General features: G+C 40.5%; 1 protein-coding gene across 3 annotated transcripts in view; it reads right to left on the reverse strand.

Moving 5' to 3' along the window:
• The window catches only part of nsd1a (nuclear receptor binding SET domain protein 1a), a 152,406-nt gene that overhangs the window by 63,832 nt on the left and 70,893 nt on the right, over nt 1-17,681 (reverse strand). For all 3 annotated transcript variants that reach the window (XM_052013553.1, XM_052013554.1, XM_052013555.1), the window contains exons 9-10: nt 16,370-16,491; nt 9,485-9,572 (exon numbers count right to left, since the gene is read on the reverse strand). In XM_052013553.1, the coding sequence (XP_051869513.1) occupies nt 9,485-9,572; nt 16,370-16,491 (210 nt within the window). The remainder of the gene's footprint in view (nt 1-9,484; nt 9,573-16,369; nt 16,492-17,681) is intronic.

Below are 17,681 nucleotides of genomic sequence, written 5' to 3' on the forward strand. Positions count from 1 at the left end.
CCTCCAATCTGAATGCACTCCCTCCACCACAGCCCTCTGCGTTCTACAGGCAAGCCAATTCTGAATCCACATAGCCAAGCTTCCTTGGATCCCATGCCCTCTGACCTTCTGAAGAAGCCTACCATGTGGAACCTTGTCAAATGCCTTACTAAAATCCTTGTAGACATCTACTGCACTACCCTCATCAATCTTCCTGGTCACCTCCTCAAAGAACACTATCAGGCTTGTGAGACATAATCTGCCCTTCACAAAGCCATGCTGGTTGTCCCTGATCAGACCACGATTCTCCAAATGCCCACAGATCCTATCTCTAAGAATCCTGTCCAATAGCCTGCCCACCACAGATGTAAGGCTCACTGGTCTGTAATTCCCTGGACTATCCGTACTACATTTTTTGAATAAGGGGACAACATTTGCCACCCTCCAATCCTCTGGTACCATTCCCTGTGGACAATGAGGACTCAAAGATCCTAGCCAAAGGCTCAGCAATCTCCTCCCTCGCCTCGTGGAGCAGCCTGGGGAATATTCTGTCAGGCCCTGGGGACTTATCTGTCCTAATATTTTCTAACAGCTCCAACACATCCTCTCTCTTGATATCAGCATGCTCTAGAACATAAACCTTACCAACACTGTCCTCAGTGTCATCAAGGCCCCTCTCCTTGGTGAACACTGAAGAGAAGTATTCATTGAGGACCTCACCCACTTCCACAGCTTCCAGGCACATCTTCCCACCTTTATCCCTAATCAGTCCTACCTTTACTCCTGTCATCCTTCTGCTCTTCATATAAGTGAAAAATGCCTTGGGGGTTTTCCTTAACCCTACTCACCAAGGCCTTTTCATGTCCCCTTCTTGCTCTCCTCAGTTCCTTCCTTGCTACCCTACATTCCTCAAGAGACCATTCTGATCTTTGCTGTCTAAACCTTATGTATACTGCCTTCTTTGTCCTAACCGGATGTTCCACCTCTCTTGGCACCCATGGTTCCTTCACCCTGCCACTCCTTCTCTGCCTCACCGGTACAAATTTATCCCTAACATCCTGCAAGAGATCCCTGAACAACAACCACATCTCCATAGTACATTTCCCTTCAAAAACGTCATCCCAATTCACACTCGCAAGTTCTAGCCTTATAGCCTCATAATTTGCCCTTCCCCAATTAAATATTTTCCTGTCCTCTTTGCTCCTATCCTTGTCCATGACAATGCTAAAGGTTAGGGAGCGTGGTCACTGTCCACCAAATGCTCACCCACCGAGAGATCTGTCACCTGATCCGGTTCATTACCTAATACTAGATCCAATATGGCATTCGCTCCAGTCATACTGTGACAGGAATCCTTCCTGGACACACTTAACAAACTCTGCCCCATCTAAACCTTTGGTACTAAGCAGGTGCCAATCAATATTTGGAAAGTTGAAGTCTCCCACGATAACAACCCTGCTATTTTTGCACCTTTCCAAAATCTGCCTCCCGATCTGCTCCTCAGTATCTTTGCTGCTACCAGGGGGCCTATAGAATACTCACAGTAGAGTAACTGCTCCTTTTTTGTTCCTAACTTCCAACCATACTGACTCTAGCTAGAATCCTGCTACATTATCCACCCTTTCTTCAGCTGTAATAGTATCCCTGGCCAGTAATGCCACCCCTCCTCCTCTTCTTCCCCCACCCCCCCCCATCCCTTTTAAATTTAAATTCTTAATATTTTACTTGCAGTGTGGTAACAGGCCCTTGCGGCCCAACGAGTCCGCGCCGCCCATTTTAAACCCCCAAATTAACCTACCCGTACGTCTTTAGAATGTGGGAGGAAACCCACGCAGACACGGGAGAACGCACAAACTCCTTACAGACAGTGACGGGAATCGAACCCCGATCGCTGGCACTGTAATAGCATTGCGCTAACCGCTACGCTACCGTGCCGCCCCTACGCTACCGTGCTGAAACACTGAAATCCGGGAATATTCAGTATCCGTTCCTGCCCTGGTGATAGCCAAGTCTCTGCAAGAGCCACAACATCATAGTTCCATGTATTTATCCAAACTCTCGGTTCATCACCCTTATTCCTGATGCTTCTTGCATTTAAGTAAATGCACTTTAGCCCATCCACCCAACTACTTTTATACCCTGTACTCTCCTTCTCCTTCCTCAAAGCCTCTCTATATGTTAGATCTGGCTTTACTCCATGCACTTCTTCCACTGACCTATCCCTCTGGTTCCCATCCCCCCTGCAAACTAGTTTAAACCCTCCCGAACCACACTAGCAAACCTGCTTGCAAGGATATTGGTCCCCTCGAGTTCAGGTGTAACCCATCCAATCTGTATAGGTCCTACCTTCCCCAGAGGAGATCCCAATGATCCAAAAATCTAAAACCTTGCCCCCTGCACCAACTCCTCAGCCACGCATTCATCTACCATCTCCTTCTATTCTTACCCTCACTATCACGTGGCACAGGCAGCAATCCTGAGATTGCTACCCTTGAAGTCCTGTTCTTCAGCCTTCTGCCTAGCTCCCTAAACTCAGGACCTCATCCCTCTTTCTGCCTATGTCATTGGTACCAACATGTACCACGACTTCTGGCTGCTTTCCCTCCCGCACAAGAATGCTGTGGACCTGATCAGAGACATCCTGGACCCTGGCACCTGGGAGGCAACATACCATCCGGGATTCTCGCTCATGTCCACAGAACCTCCTGTCCCCCTATCGAGTCCCCTATCACTATTGCCCTCCTCTTCTCCTCCCTTCCCTTCCAAGCAGCAGGACCAGTCCCAGTGCCAGAGACCTGGCTACTGCTGCTTGATCCCTGTAGATCATCCCCCTCAACAGCATCCAAAGCGGAATACCTGTTTTTGAGGGGAACAGCCTCCGGAGACCTCTGCTCTGACTGCCTGCCTGTTCCCTTTCTCTTTCACTCCCCTGACTTTGAGGGTAGTTATAATGGGTGACTTTAATTATTCCCCCTAGGTCAATGGCAGAGAGGCTGAAGGATTTCTAAAATGTGCCTGCGTTAAGGTTCTGATCCAGAGGAAGTTGGCATTATGAATCTGGTTCTACCTTATGGGGGACACAGCCCAGCGCGTCACGGAAACCAGCCTCCCCTCCATGGACTCTGTCTATACCTCGCGCTGCCTTGGTGAAGCTGCCAGCATAATCAAAGACCTCACCCACCCGGATCATTCTTTCCTATCCCATCAGGCAGAAGATACAGGAGCCTGAGAGTACATACCACCAGGCTCAAGGACAGCTTCCATCCCATGGTGATAAGACTATTGAGATAAGATGGACTTCTGACCTCACAATCTACCTTGTTTGACCTTGCAGCTTATTATCTACCTGCAGGGCACTTCCCTGTACTTGTGACACTTTACTCTGTATTCTGTTATTGTTTTTGCCCTGTACTACCTCACCCTGTACTGCCTCAATGCCCTGTGTAATGAATTGATCTGTACGAACAGTATACAAGTTTTTCACTGTACCTCAGAACAAGTGACAATAATAAACCAATACATCATGTTTCAGTCAGGCAACATTAAGGAGAGAGTGATCATAAAATTTAGGTTGGGTAAGAAAAGGAGCAATCCAGATAAAATAACTAATTGGAGAAAAGTCAATTTCAATGGAATGAGAGTGGATCTGGCCTAGGTAAATTGGTGCCAGAAACTGACAGGCAAAAATGTAACAGAACAATAAGCTGCCTTGAAGGAAGAGATGGTTCATGTACAGTTGAGGCACATTGCTAAATAATTCCAGAGCTTCCTAGATGACAAAAGAAAAAATTAAGGAAAAAAATGCAACACTTATGACAAATGTTGCATCGTAAATACCAGCAAAACCAGGCTGATCACAAAAGAATAAGAGGGGAAATGGAAAATTAAAATGAGAACAACAAAAAATGCGCAGGAGGAAAGATTAGCTGCCATCATAAATGGGATTTCAAAGGTGTCCTAGAGGCTTATATATAGTAATATGGTAGTACATAGACGAAAAGGTCAAAAATGGGGACTTGCACATGGATGCTGAGTGTAACGTTAAGGTACTAAGTATTTTGCACCTGTCTTGTCTAGGGATGATGGTTCTTCCAAACAAATAGTGAATGAGGATATGGCTGAGACACTTGATACATTAAACATTGATAGCATGGAAGTATTAGAAACATTGACTGCTGGAGGGGCATGTGTGCTTTTGACCATTGAAAGGAAACTTGAAGCACTAGAGAAGCTGGAAAAAGGTAACACTGCAATACAACTCTCAAACAACACAAAATTGGTGAACAGATAGTCTGTGATATAAAAATGAATAAAACAGCGCTGATCTCTTAAGTGATTAGCTCTTCAGATGGCAAGTCAAATAGAGAATCAATGAAAGCAAGAAGAGTATTTGGTTGAAAAGGTTAATCAACAAAGAGGTGAAATTACAGCAATGCCTCAACTTGTTTGTGCTAAACATGCCAAATGTTCTGTTGAACTTCAGGAAAGGGATTAAATTTTAGCATTATATTTGGATGGCTGACTCAATAAAAACATACAGCATGACATTCAAGAGAAGTGCAGATGTAGGGGCTGATAAGTCCCAAGCAAATTCATAACATTCATTGGAAAAGGGTTGCAGTGAGAACAGATTTACAATGCAAAAGAAGCCGCACTTCATTGGGAAAGCTTACTGACAAAGACCTTAGCATCCGAGACCAAACAATGAGCTTTAGATAACAAGTGCAGTAAGGAAAGGCCAACACTCATGGCTGTGCAAATACATTGGCTCATGCAAGCTTAAATTCTGTATGACTGTCAAAGCAAAAAAAACATCCTCATTTAAAGGAGCAGAAACCAGTAATATACCACTGGATCATTTCAGCTAGAAAATTGATATGCATTGATCATGGCAGTGTCAGAGTGGCTTGACAACTTTATTCCTCATGCCCAGGGAAAATTACCAATAAAATCCACCTTTTGAGCATATAATGCTCTCTCACCTTCACAAAACCTCTCTTGCATCAGAACATTGTAAAATCTGTGTCAAATTTTTACTACCAAACGCAACTTCTGTAATTCAACCCATGAACCTACTGACAACATGTGTTTGGGCCCAGTTCATGTATGTACTGTTCTAAGTTCTGTGTGTTAAAAGGAATTATTGATTTAAACTGTCATAAAAGCATGCTAGCAAAGGGAATGATTTGACATTTTTGTTTCCCAACGGGGCCGGACAGGATATAAGGGAAGTGAGGGAAGAGATTACTGCGCCTTTGGCAATAATCTTTGCATCCTCACTAGCCACAGGAGTAGTGCCAGATGATTGAAGGGTGGCAAATGTTGTTCCTTTGTTTAAGAAGGGGAGTAGGGATAACCCTGCGAATTACAGACCAGTGAGTCTTACTTCAGTGGTGGGCAAATTACTGGAGAAGATTCTTAGAGACAGGATTTATGGGCATTTGGAGAAGCATAGGCTGATTAGGCACAGTCAACATGGCTTTGTGAGGAGCAGGTTATGCCTCACGAGCCTGACTGAATTCTTTGAGGATGTGACAAAGCACATTGATGAAGGTAGAGCAGTGGATGTGGTGTACATGCATTTTAGTAAGGTGTCTGATAAGGTTCCTCATGGAAGGCTCATTCAGAAGGAAAGGTGATATGGGGTCCAGGGAAACTTGGCTGTGTGGATTCAGAATTGGCTCACTCATAGAAGACAGAGGGTGGTGGTAAATGAAGCATATTCTGCCTGGAGGTCAGTGACCAGTGGTGTTCTGCAGGGATCTATTCTGGGACCCCTGCTCTTGGTGATTTTTATAAATGACTTGGATGAGAATGTGGAAGGGCGGGTTAGTAAGTTTGCTGGTGTTGTTGTGGATAGTGTAGAAGGTTGCTGTAGATTATAACAGGATATTGATAGCATGCAGACCTGGGCTGAGAAGTGGCAGATGGAGTTCAACCTGGAAAAGTGTGAAGTGATGCACTTTGGGAGATTGAATTTGAAGGCAGAATACAAGGTTAATGGCAGGACTCTTGGCAGTGTGGAGGAACAGAGGGATCTTGTGGTCCACATCCATAAATCCCTCAAGGTTGCCGCCCAGGTCGATAGGGTTGTTAAGAAGGCGTATGGTGTGTTGGCCTTCATTAGTCGGGGTATTGAGTTCAGGAGCCGCGAGGTAATGTTGCAGCTCTATAGAACACTGGTTAGACCACACTTGGAGTATTGTGTTCAGTTCTGGTTTCCTCATTATGGGAAGGATGTGGAAGCATTAGAGAGGGTGCAGAGGAGATTTACCAGAATGCTTCCTGAATTGGAGAGCATGTCTTATGAGGACAGGTTGAGTGAGCTAGGGCTTTTCTCTTTGGAGAGGAGGAGGATGAGAGATGACTTGATGGAGGTGTACAAGATGATAAGAGGCAATAGATCGAGTGGACAGTCAGAGACTTTTTCCCCCAAGGTGACAATGGCTAACATGAGGGGGCATAATTTTAAGGTGATTGGAGAAAGATACAAAGGGAATGTCAGGGGTAATTTTTTTTTAAACAGAGAGTGGTGGGTGCATGGAACGCACTGCCAGCAGAGGTTGTGGGGGCAGATATATTATGGACATTTAAGAGACTCTTAGACACATGAATGATAGAGAAATGGAGGGCTATGTGGGAGGGAAGGGTTAGATAAATCTTCGAACATTGTGGGCCGAAGGGCCTGTACTGTGCTGTAACGTTCTATGTTCTAAAAGGCGATTCTTCTGGATGTAATACATAAAATAGCCGGAGTACAAAGTGTGGTGAAACCAATCCTGCTGATTAGGTCAGACGGCATATTTTCCAGAGGAACCAGTGATAATAATTTGAAGGTGGAAGAAACTTCAGTAGAAGGCCAAACAGAAATTGTGCAGGTTAACAGATGGGGGTAACAATTTTTATGCGGAAAATATTGAGAAGTGGCTGGACATTCACTGCCATGAATTAGCATGTGAATTTTGACAATGAGATGGCACAGTGTGCACATGGACAAAACACTGCTTCCAACAAAAAAAAGGAACTCTTGATTCTATAGCTTTGGGTTTCTCACAATGCAGGCTATGTTGAAACACTGCGTGATTACATAGAGCAAGCAAGATGCTGCATCCTTGAATGAAAAACTATTTCTGCAAATGCTACAAACAAGCATTAGAAAAAAGCCAATCAAAGAAAGAAACAAATATGACCATGTATTTTAACAAGTAATGATGAAAGCATTAGCAATACTTTTGATATCCTTAAATATGCTTTTCATTACCTGAGTTTCTGTATCACCCACTGAGGCATTCCCCACCATTACGCTTGACAACTGAGTTGTCTGAAGATCTTTTCTGTGCCCTCCCTAGACTTGACATCCTTACTAGAGTTTGATTACCAAAATCCCATACAGAAGACATCTAAATTAGGATTAGGCCTGCTCTACATTTAGTAAAATCATGGCTGACTTTCATCGCAACTCTCCATTCCAGTTTACAGCCAAGGTGCACAGTGACTGCCCATCTTCAGATTCCCCGTATGTGATGGAAAGAATCTCTTTTGGGGGAAGGTTAATTGCTGTACAGAATTTTCAGTCTATACTACAGTGCTGAAGAGCAGTATGATCTTACATTTATGCCAGAATCAGAAGTGCTAAAATGGAAAATATTAGCTGAGACGTAACAAGTGAAAGAGTGCATGATAACATCGACTGCTGTTTCCATTATGCACAACTTAAAATAATTCAGTTTAAGTTCCTTTGCTTAGTGTGCTATGGTGTTTTGATATTTCAATGCTGCTATAAAAGAGTGCACATACCCACTGTTCAAGCTGTACTTCACTGGAATAAAGACATGACTTTTCAAATTTTGACCGAAGTGAGCAATGTAGCAATAAGGCTATTTAAAAATTTCAAACAAAAAAAAATTCTGGAAACACACATCAGGTAATACTATGTCTGTTTGGAGATGGAAATTTCATGTTTAGTACAGTGCATGGACTGGAAATTCTTAGCCTCAGTAGCAAACATGAACTTACAGAAGCTGTTGCCTCAAAAGATCTGTTTTTACTGCTATCCTTGACAAATTTAGGGCTGCTCTCAGCTACATGAAGGACATACAACTAAAACCAATACAAAAGCAGCTTCAGAATGTACATAGAGAATTAGAGGATATCAGTGTAAAAATAAAATGCAATATTTGCTTTTAAGATGGCAGAATATCCCAATCTCATTATAAAAATATGCTTTACCAGCCTCCTCACCCCCAGAATAACCACTGAAAATCTTGTCATTGGCCCCCAGTGCACAGTGAGGATGCCTATGCCATGCATGATTCAACAGACAAGCTGACTGGCAATCACCCGTAAGGAATGATGGAATAATTCCATATGACTGTTAGGTATTCATACAAATGCTATCAAACATAGGGTCAGACTATCGAACTGATATCAATTTTTGCTCTACCAACTGAAAATTTAATTGAGTCAAGAGAAACCAAAGGCTGTGATGGATGCAGACAGCACATATTTATATTAATTCCCAACAAGACACCATGAGGTGGCAACATTTTAAAAAATCAGTGTAAATGTTCTGAAAACAAAGGCAACAATGAACAACACGTTTTAAATAAATATCGAGAGCAACTGTGAAGGGAAAAAATGACCAGTTTGTAGTCCCTGCCTTGGACACACAACTTCAATTTCCAAAATTGGGGCAAACCACATCATTGGTACAGGCATCCTTCACATCCATAACTTTTCAAGTTTCCAGAGTAAAACAACATGGGGCAGAGTTGCACTTTATTTGAAGAGGTTTGATATTTGCAATATCTAAGTTGCTGAGAATCCTTCCATCAGATGAGAATGAATTTCTCAAATTCCACTGCAATAAAAAAAACTATCCTGTTCACAAACACAAACAAAATTGACTCAGATACAGCACAGAAATGGCCCTTCTTTACACTAATTCTACTCTGACCCATTTTATTCTCCCCAAATTCACGTCAACTCTCACCCAAATTCTACAACTTATCTACACTAGGGGCAATTTACTGTGCTCAATTAACCTACCAACCTGTATATTTTTCTGAAGTGGGAGGAAACTGAGACACTCAGAGGAAACCCTTGCAGTCACAGGGAGAACATACAAACTCCATGGAGACAGCACTGGAGGTCAGGATTGCAACCAGGTCACTGGCACTGTGAGACAGTAGCTCTATTAGCTGCCCCACTGGGCTGTCCTATTAATCAATCTTCTGATGATAAGTTTGGAAACTTGTGTAAACTCCTACAACATGAGGAAGGGAAGACCACGCACATAGTGCTTTCAAAATTGTTTTGAGAGATTAGTATTTTCACTTTTTTTCCTGGGATTACTCTTGCAATGTATGAAAAATGCTAGAATCAAGAAAGAACACAGATCTAGGCTGTGTTGCAGTATTCAAAAGTAACTGTTTTTAATTCTTGAAAGCCAATGCACCTCAACAACTGGTAAATGCAGCATGATCAATACAGTTAGCTTACTTACCTAAACGGCACTTCACAGACTGTGGCACAGGACTATTTAACATTGTTTGAACCTTCTTTGAACTTCTAGCTTCAGACTGCAGGGAAGGCTAGAGAGAGGAATAATATCAATTCAGCCTCAAAGAATTTACTTACAAAGTCAAAAACCAACAGTTAATTCCATGAATCCTTAACCAGCCTCCAAAAAGGTAAATTTACTTCAAACTCCTAGTAAATATCATCCAATCTGAAACAGGCATCTAAAAAGATGCTGGCTTAAAGCAATTTGGATCCATTTATCTTGAACTGGGACAGCTTCCACCACCCCAAATATTCATTCTCTCCACCACTGGTGCACCATACCTACTCTGCGTAACATTTGCAAAGTGGGTTGCAGATGCTAGCCAAGGAGACTTTGACAGCACCTCCCAAACTTGTGACCTCTGCCACCAAGGAAAAGGATAGTCTAGGCATGGGAGCCCCACCGGTTGCAGGTTCCCTTCAAAATTTTACATTATTCACCTTTGCTGGATCTAATTCCTGGAACACATTATCCAGCAAAACTCTGGAATTACTGTGACCAGAAGGACAGCAGTGGTTCACAACAGCAGCTGACAGCCACCTGCTCATGCATTTAGCAATGAGCAATAAATACTGGCCTTAACATCCCATCAATATTGAAAGAAAACTTGGATCAAAAAATCTAAGTTTCAAGCAACTCAGTTTGGACCAAGTATCAACCTGTTTCCAGTAATAAAAACTCAAATAAAAATAAAAAGTAGTTTGGGTTACATGAACAAAAGATATTAATTATCTGTACAGTGCACATAGAACCTGGAAATGTACATTGTTTTAAAAGTTACTTGAGAACCTAGGCCTGAAGACAGCATATTTGATTATCTTTTGCAAATTTAACACTGTAGGCATGGTTCCAGGTTGCAAGAGCACAAGCTAGAGCTAAGACATCTACAAGGACAGTGTTACCCGGCCAGACTAAGAACAGAGTAGGGAATGATTGCACCAAGAGAAGCAGTGTGTTTCCTCAGCACCTAACAAAGAGCATCAAAACTAAGCATTTAGCATTTCATAGTTAGCAATTATTTTAAGTAGCTCATTATATAGGTACAACTTTTTGTTATTCCTCTTATATACAACACAAATAGAAGAAATAAATACTTTTTCTAACCTCAGACATTAACTGATTGTTCGAAATGGCAATCACAGCCCAAGTTAAATAATCTCCTTGGATTCACATCATTAAAGGGTTCACACAGAAAGGGTTTACTGAAAATCACCAAGGTTGATTCTTGTACTTAGGCACTAAAATTGAGAACAGTCACTGACTGAACTTGTTTTTACTAGACAAACAATAAAGAGAAAATGGTTCAGGATTTTAGAATGATCAATAACTACACCTAATATTTTTCCTGTGCCCATACTCTTAACTTGTTGCTCAACATATCCAATCACTGTGCAACAGAAAGGAGCAAACAAAATGCTTGACACAGGCAAAACCAAACAGTACATACCAGAAGACATCACTATTAAACTACACTTGTGCCCAGAGAAAATCACATCGAGACCATACTTTCAGCCTTCCAACTCTTGTCACCAAGACATGTTACCACATAGATCTGTATTATACCGTTAAATAGGATCTTTTCAATCTGCTAAGAATGTAGCCTACAGGTTATTTTACACAATTATGTAACTGAAGACAGCAATGAGGAAACAAATTCAAAATATCACTTCAAACTCAACGTAGCCAATAGGTCGAAAGAAACTCGCACAAGGGAAAGTTATGACTAAAAGTACTGATGTTCAATTTGTAGTGTACATATTGAATGTACTTCTACCAGCATCATGGTGACAAAAAGAATTGAAAGAACTTAAGAAAAGGCTGATACTACACCAGGGAGTTAAAAAAAAATGATTAAAGGCCCTTTGCTGCCAATTTCTGCCAATATAAGAAAAGATAAAAATATATCAGAGATGGTATGTGTAAACAGATAGAACTATTTTTATTTCAAGCCTTTCAACTATCCTTGCCTGAACCTTCAAAATGATTAAATCCTGATATAAAATACTCTAATGCATAAAAGGAGATCCGCCTTCTATCTCCTTTGCCTGGCATGGTACTTTGGTGACCAAGACTGTTTATTTTGCTTTAAACAAGTCCATAATCCCAGAAGGGTCCCTTACTTGGCTCCACTTTCTCAGCGACAACGTTTTCAAATGTAACCATATGGCATGATGTATTATTACATTACTATTTATAATTATTTATAACTGACCAGGTGATTAATTTTTAACTGATATTTAACCAAGTAAATAGGCACAATTCGCCACTGACTGACCTGGCACATCTACTCTTTTGTATCATTTTGTAGTGCCTGCCATATTGTGGTTGTTTAGAAACTTCTAGCAGTTACTAAACTATTCCTCTGTTACAGCACTGGAAATCCGTTTGCTCTGTCTGTTTTACACAAAGGATCATTCATTTTATAATGAACGTTCACTCAGAACCTGCACGCCCTTTAGAACTTCCATTCATTCTTTAACTGCATTCCTGTTCACCACAATTCCAAGTTTTGTAATTGCAAACTTTGAAATTTACTTTGCACACTCATAACCGCATGTTTAGTATATATATCAAGGCATACTTTCTCAACAGTGCAATGCTTGTGATCATAGTCCCACAGACCTAATTGATAGGAAGTTTCAACATTTAGCCTCTTATTTATGTGAGTGATTGAATATGGAAATGATGGAAGAATGACAATGTATTTCCAAGTCAGTGTGGTGTGTAACTAGGAGATGAACTTGCATTTTGTGTTGTACCCATGTGCTTTCTGCTTTTCTCTTCAAGATGCTAGAAATTGCAAGTTTGGGAGATGCTTTTAAAAAAGCAGCAGTGGAGTACTGCTACAATGCATCATAAATAGTACGCATGAAAAACACTATTGTGCTGGAGGAACTCAGCAGGCCAGGCAGCATCCATGGAGAAAAGCAGTCAGTCAACGTTTCAGGTCAGGACCCTTCTTCAGGACTGAAGATAGGAAAAGGGGAAGCCCAATATATAGGAGGGAAAAGCAGAGCAGTGATAGGTGGACAAAAGAAGGGAGGCAGGTGGGCACAGGGTGGTGATAGGTAGATGCAGGTAAGAGATACTGATAGGCAGGTGCTCCAGCACTACAGTGTTTTTCATCTAGATTCCAGCATCTGCAGTCCTTTGTTTTTCTATAACTAGTACGCACTCCAGCTACAGTGCACCGGTGATGGAGTACGTGAATGTTTAGGGTGGTGCATGGGGTTCAAATCAAATAGGTTGTTTTGTCCGGGATGGTACTGAACTGCGTAAACATTATTGGAGCTGCAGTCCTTCCAGCAATTGAAGATTATTCCAGCACACTTCTTACTGTCTCGTAGATGGTAGAAGGCTTTTGGAAAAAATCAGGAATTGAGTTTCCATCTTGTTTCCATTCCTCACCCCTCCTCTCAAGGTCCATCAGAGAACTGCCTCTTTCAACCTTCTGTTCATCCCTTTCTAACCCTCCTCAGCATTCATTTTTGTCTGGTTATAATTCTTCAGAGCAAAGTGATTTGTTATATTAAAGACCTAACTGCTGTATCAATTTGTTGAGAGTATTTTATGAAGGCTGAGACTGTCAGATTTTCCAGTGAAGCTGCAGATCATAGCTTTTACAATCCTACCTTCTTAGTAATTGCAAAATGATTATTAGGGTGTGTTTCAAAAGCATTAACAACTTATACTTATTTCTCCTATAATGTTAAATGTGCTATATATTAATCAAAATTTCATCCTGAGCTACACATTAGGGTCAATGACTGAAAGCTTAGTCAAAGAGGTTTTAAGAAACATCTAAAAGTTGAGAGAGTTTGAGTGGAAATTCCAGAGCTTAGGGCATGGGCAGTTGAAGGCATGGCCTCTAGTGGTGGAACTAATAAATTTGGGGATGATCAAGGCAGTATATTGGAGGAGTACAAGTATGTCCCCAAGATTAAATGGAATTGATATGAAGAGAAAGGTAGAACGGGTAAGGCTATGGAATGATATTAAACATAGAAAATGAGAATTTTAAAATTGAATTGTTATTTAAGTGGAAGCCTTCATAAGTCAGCAAGCTCAGGGATGGTAGGTCAACAGGATCTGATGCAAGTTGGAAACTGAACATCAGAATTTTAGTTGGCTTTGTAGTTACTTAATATAGATAGGGGCCAACTAGGAGTACATTTGAATAGTCAAGTCTAGAAGCAACAGGCATAGAGGAGGGTTTCCACAGCAGATGAGGTGAGGCTATGGGCTATGTTACAGGCAGTGTCAGTGATGACATGAATATGTGGCAAAAAGCAAAACCCCTTGTCAGTTATGCTGGCAAGATGGTAAACAGTCTGATTAGTTTCTTAATGTTGTCAAGAAGAAATAGGACTTGCAGCCAGGGAGTGGTCTTTGAGATGAAGCCGAAAACAATAGATTCACTCTTCCCAATGTTTAGATGAAGGATATTTCTGCATATCCAGTACTGGATTTTGGACAAGCAGTGATACTGAAGAGTTAAGAAGTGGTGATTAGATGCAGCTGGTTCTCTAGAATGTAATAATAAATAATAATAAATGTGGCAGAATAATAAAAGAATAGCTGCACTCGACAAGGCACAATCTAGTTACATAGGAATAACACCAACTTGTTTAGGATTTGGGTCAACAGATTTTTTTTACACAACGAAAGTTGGCACTTCTAAGGAAGGTAACAGTGAGCTTCACAGCCTGAAATTAGCTGCACTGTCTTGCAGACACGGTAACCTATGGGGAAGGTAGTATGGGTTACGTAGATAGCAATGATCTCTCAAACACCCCCAGGGAGCAACATCTTAATTTCAGCTGCATAAATGGGATACAGGGTGCCGGACGGGCTGCTCACTTGTCATCCAACTTTAACCTGACAGTTTGTGATCTTAGACCCTTCATGGTTAAGTGTTTCTAAGACTTAAACATTTTGCTGAATATTGTACTTTCCATGATATCACTCCATTTCAAGTGTCTACATTCCTTTAAGTTTCATTCATATTTCTTCTCATGAATAGAGCCGACTATGTTGTAGGAAGGAATATACAAATTAAAATTTGGTTTAGAGTGAAAAAATACATGATATTTCCATGATATCTAAATTTCAGCCCTGTATTTAAAATAAATGATTTAGGACAGGAGGAAGAGAAAACCTCTGCATTCAGTTTTCAGATATTCAAGTATGCAGAATGCTCTCATAATAAAGCACATCGCTGTCTTTATTAGTTGGGCAGAAAATAGCAAAGGGAATTTAAATGCAGAAGCATGATGGAATCTATTTAAAAAGGTTCAATAAGGCAAGAGGATATATAGTAAAGGCAGGATACTGAGTCGTACTGAGGAACAGAAACACCTTGGAGTATATATCTGTATTTCCTCAAAAAGCAGCAGGACCAGTCAACAAGATGATTAAAAAGGAAAATGCAATGTTTTATTAATCAAGGCATAGAACTTAAGAACAAGGAAGTTATGCTGGAACTGCACAAAATACCAATTAGGCCACAGCTTGAGTACTGTATTCATTCAAAACATTCCAAGAAAAGTGACTGGACTGGCGAGAGTGAAGAAGAGATTTACAAATAGGTTGCCAGGATTTGAAATTGTAGCTTTGGTATTTTCTTGAAAACAGAGGTAGTTGAGGAAAAACTTAATTGTGGTAAATAAAATAATGTGGGTACTAGAAAGAGTAAATAGGGAGGATTTACTTCCTTTAACTGATGGTCCAGGAAGCATAGATTTAAATTAATTAGCAGAAATATTAGAGGGGGAATAAGGAAAGTGCTTTTTATTTAAAGAAATGCAGAGGATGGTAGGGGGCAAGAACTCACTGCCTGGAAGTATGGTGGAGGGAGACATTCTAACCACATTTAAACACTACTTGGATCTGTACTAGAAGAGCTGTGACCCGAAGGGCTACGGACCTCTTGTTGGAAGGTAGGATTATACTAGAGAGGTCATGTTCAAGTGGTATGAACAGGTTGGAACGAAAGGCTGCTTTCTGCACCATCAAATTTCCCTGATTCTATGAAGAAAAGTGCATTGTACTGATAGAGAATCAGCTGCACACACATGTTCAGGGAAAGGCTATTATAATAATTACTTAACAATTTTTCATTTGCTACTGTTACTCAAAGGTTTCTACAAGACTTAATGTGCCTCAGCACACTACAATGAAGAAGTATTCTGACGACATCCTCATGCAGTAGCCTTCCCATAAAGTAGCTACCTATCAAACTGCTTTATCATTTGCCTGCAAACTCATAGCAAAATATGGGCTTGCTTTGTTTTGGCTTGTTGTTTCTCCCTTTCCAAAGTAAGAAACATAGCCAATATACTCAAATGCTTTCTAAGCCTTTATTAAGGTTGCAAAAATATTTGTATTCCTGTTCAAAGACTTCCTTTCAAGGTCGAATCGGCCTTGCACATATCAAAATCCATCACAGTAAATTCCACACTGATGACATTGTTTCGTTGAATTGGTCACAACACCTAGGAGCAAAATGCAACCTTTTCTGAAAAAATCCCTACCAATTTTATGTGATCAATATTGATAACAGTTCAGGTATAAATAAACATGGATATGAAAACAATCAAAAAAATATATTGAGGCTTCTACACTGTGTTTGCTACTGTATGGCATTGCTTGCGAAAAGATAGGCTTCTGATTAATAAGGCTCAGTCTACAATAAAATTTACTTCACCTAGCACTACAAATGTGGAGCCCAAAAATTAGTGGGAGAACTTTCATACCTTACAAGTTCAACCTGTGAAAAAAGAATGTTTAAAACGTAAATGATTTTCAAAGTGTCAGAGCACTTGCCTTAAATGAATGATGAAGGTCCCGTTTAAATTTTTTCTTTGGAATAAACAGCTGATCAAAATCTTCTGTCGATTCCAACAGCTTCTTAGTGGGCTTTCTCTGTCGTTTGCCTTCAGCATTTCCTATGGTAAAGCAAAGAGAAGAGTCTTAAGTAACTGTTTTGTTCTAAATCAGATAGAATGAAACATAATTTAAATGTAGAAAGAGAAAATACTTAAGTTTCCTTGTTTTCTAGTATGAAAGTTTAATCACAAAATTGTCGTGTCACATTTGATAATACATCTGATACATATCACATTTGTAAATACAGTTGATTCTTCTCTCAAAAAATTTGCTACTATATGGGCTTGATACTGTACTATTTGAAAGATGGACTCCTATAAAAGGATGAAGGATATTAACAAGACAGAAACAGCAGCTGCTGCAACTACAAAAAGGTACTCCTTCTCTGATTCATCTCATCTGCATGGTCTTCAGAGTTAAATCAACAGATCAGCTTATGGGAGAGATTCCTTGACCAGAAAACTCTGCAAAATAAGTCATATTTGATGCTTGAAGAGAATGTAAATTTATTATCCTGGACAGGTGATGAGGGAGTGGGTGTGTCCAGAACCAGGGGTCACAGCATCAAGTTACTGGGGACAACAATACTTAGAACTGGATGAGGATAAATTTCATCACTCTGAGGGTGGTGAACCTGTAGAACAGAAGGCAGTGGAAGCAAAGTCACTACTTAAAAGTGGTAAATATACTTCTATTTATTTTTAGGCACAAAAGGCATCAAAGATAATGAGGAGAAAGCAGGAATATTGTATTGAGAAAGAGGATCAGCCATGGTTGTATTGAATGGTGGCATAGGTGTAAAGGGCCAAATGACATATTTTTGCTCCTATTTTCTATTTTTAAGGCAAAAAAACAGAATATATAATAACTGAGACTTAAATTTGGTGAGTGATTAAGAAGTATGCAGATAGCATGAGGACTGAATTTGTACGTGACAACAAGGAAAGCTTTTGACTGGAGAAAGGTACAGGTGGGTTTGATTTTGGCAGAAAATTAGCAGATGAATTGAAATAAGAGGTCATCTCTTTAGAGATTTGCTCTACTCTGGCATCCTACTTATCAATGGGAACATTCACTAAGAGCATAGTGGGAAAATGCATGGTAAATTCCACACTTCTTGCATAACTTTTCACTATCACATGGTATCCTTGCATAATCAAGGTGATGGTCTGGGATTTCTGACACTTTTGCATGCAATACATTGCATGATGCTAAATCAGTTCATTTAGCCCCAAACAACACTGCCACA

The sequence above is a fragment of the Pristis pectinata genome, chromosome 4 (genome assembly GCF_009764475.1).
Source record: "Pristis pectinata isolate sPriPec2 chromosome 4, sPriPec2.1.pri, whole genome shotgun sequence".
NCBI classification, from domain to species: Eukaryota; Metazoa; Chordata; class Chondrichthyes; order Rhinopristiformes; family Pristidae; genus Pristis; species Pristis pectinata.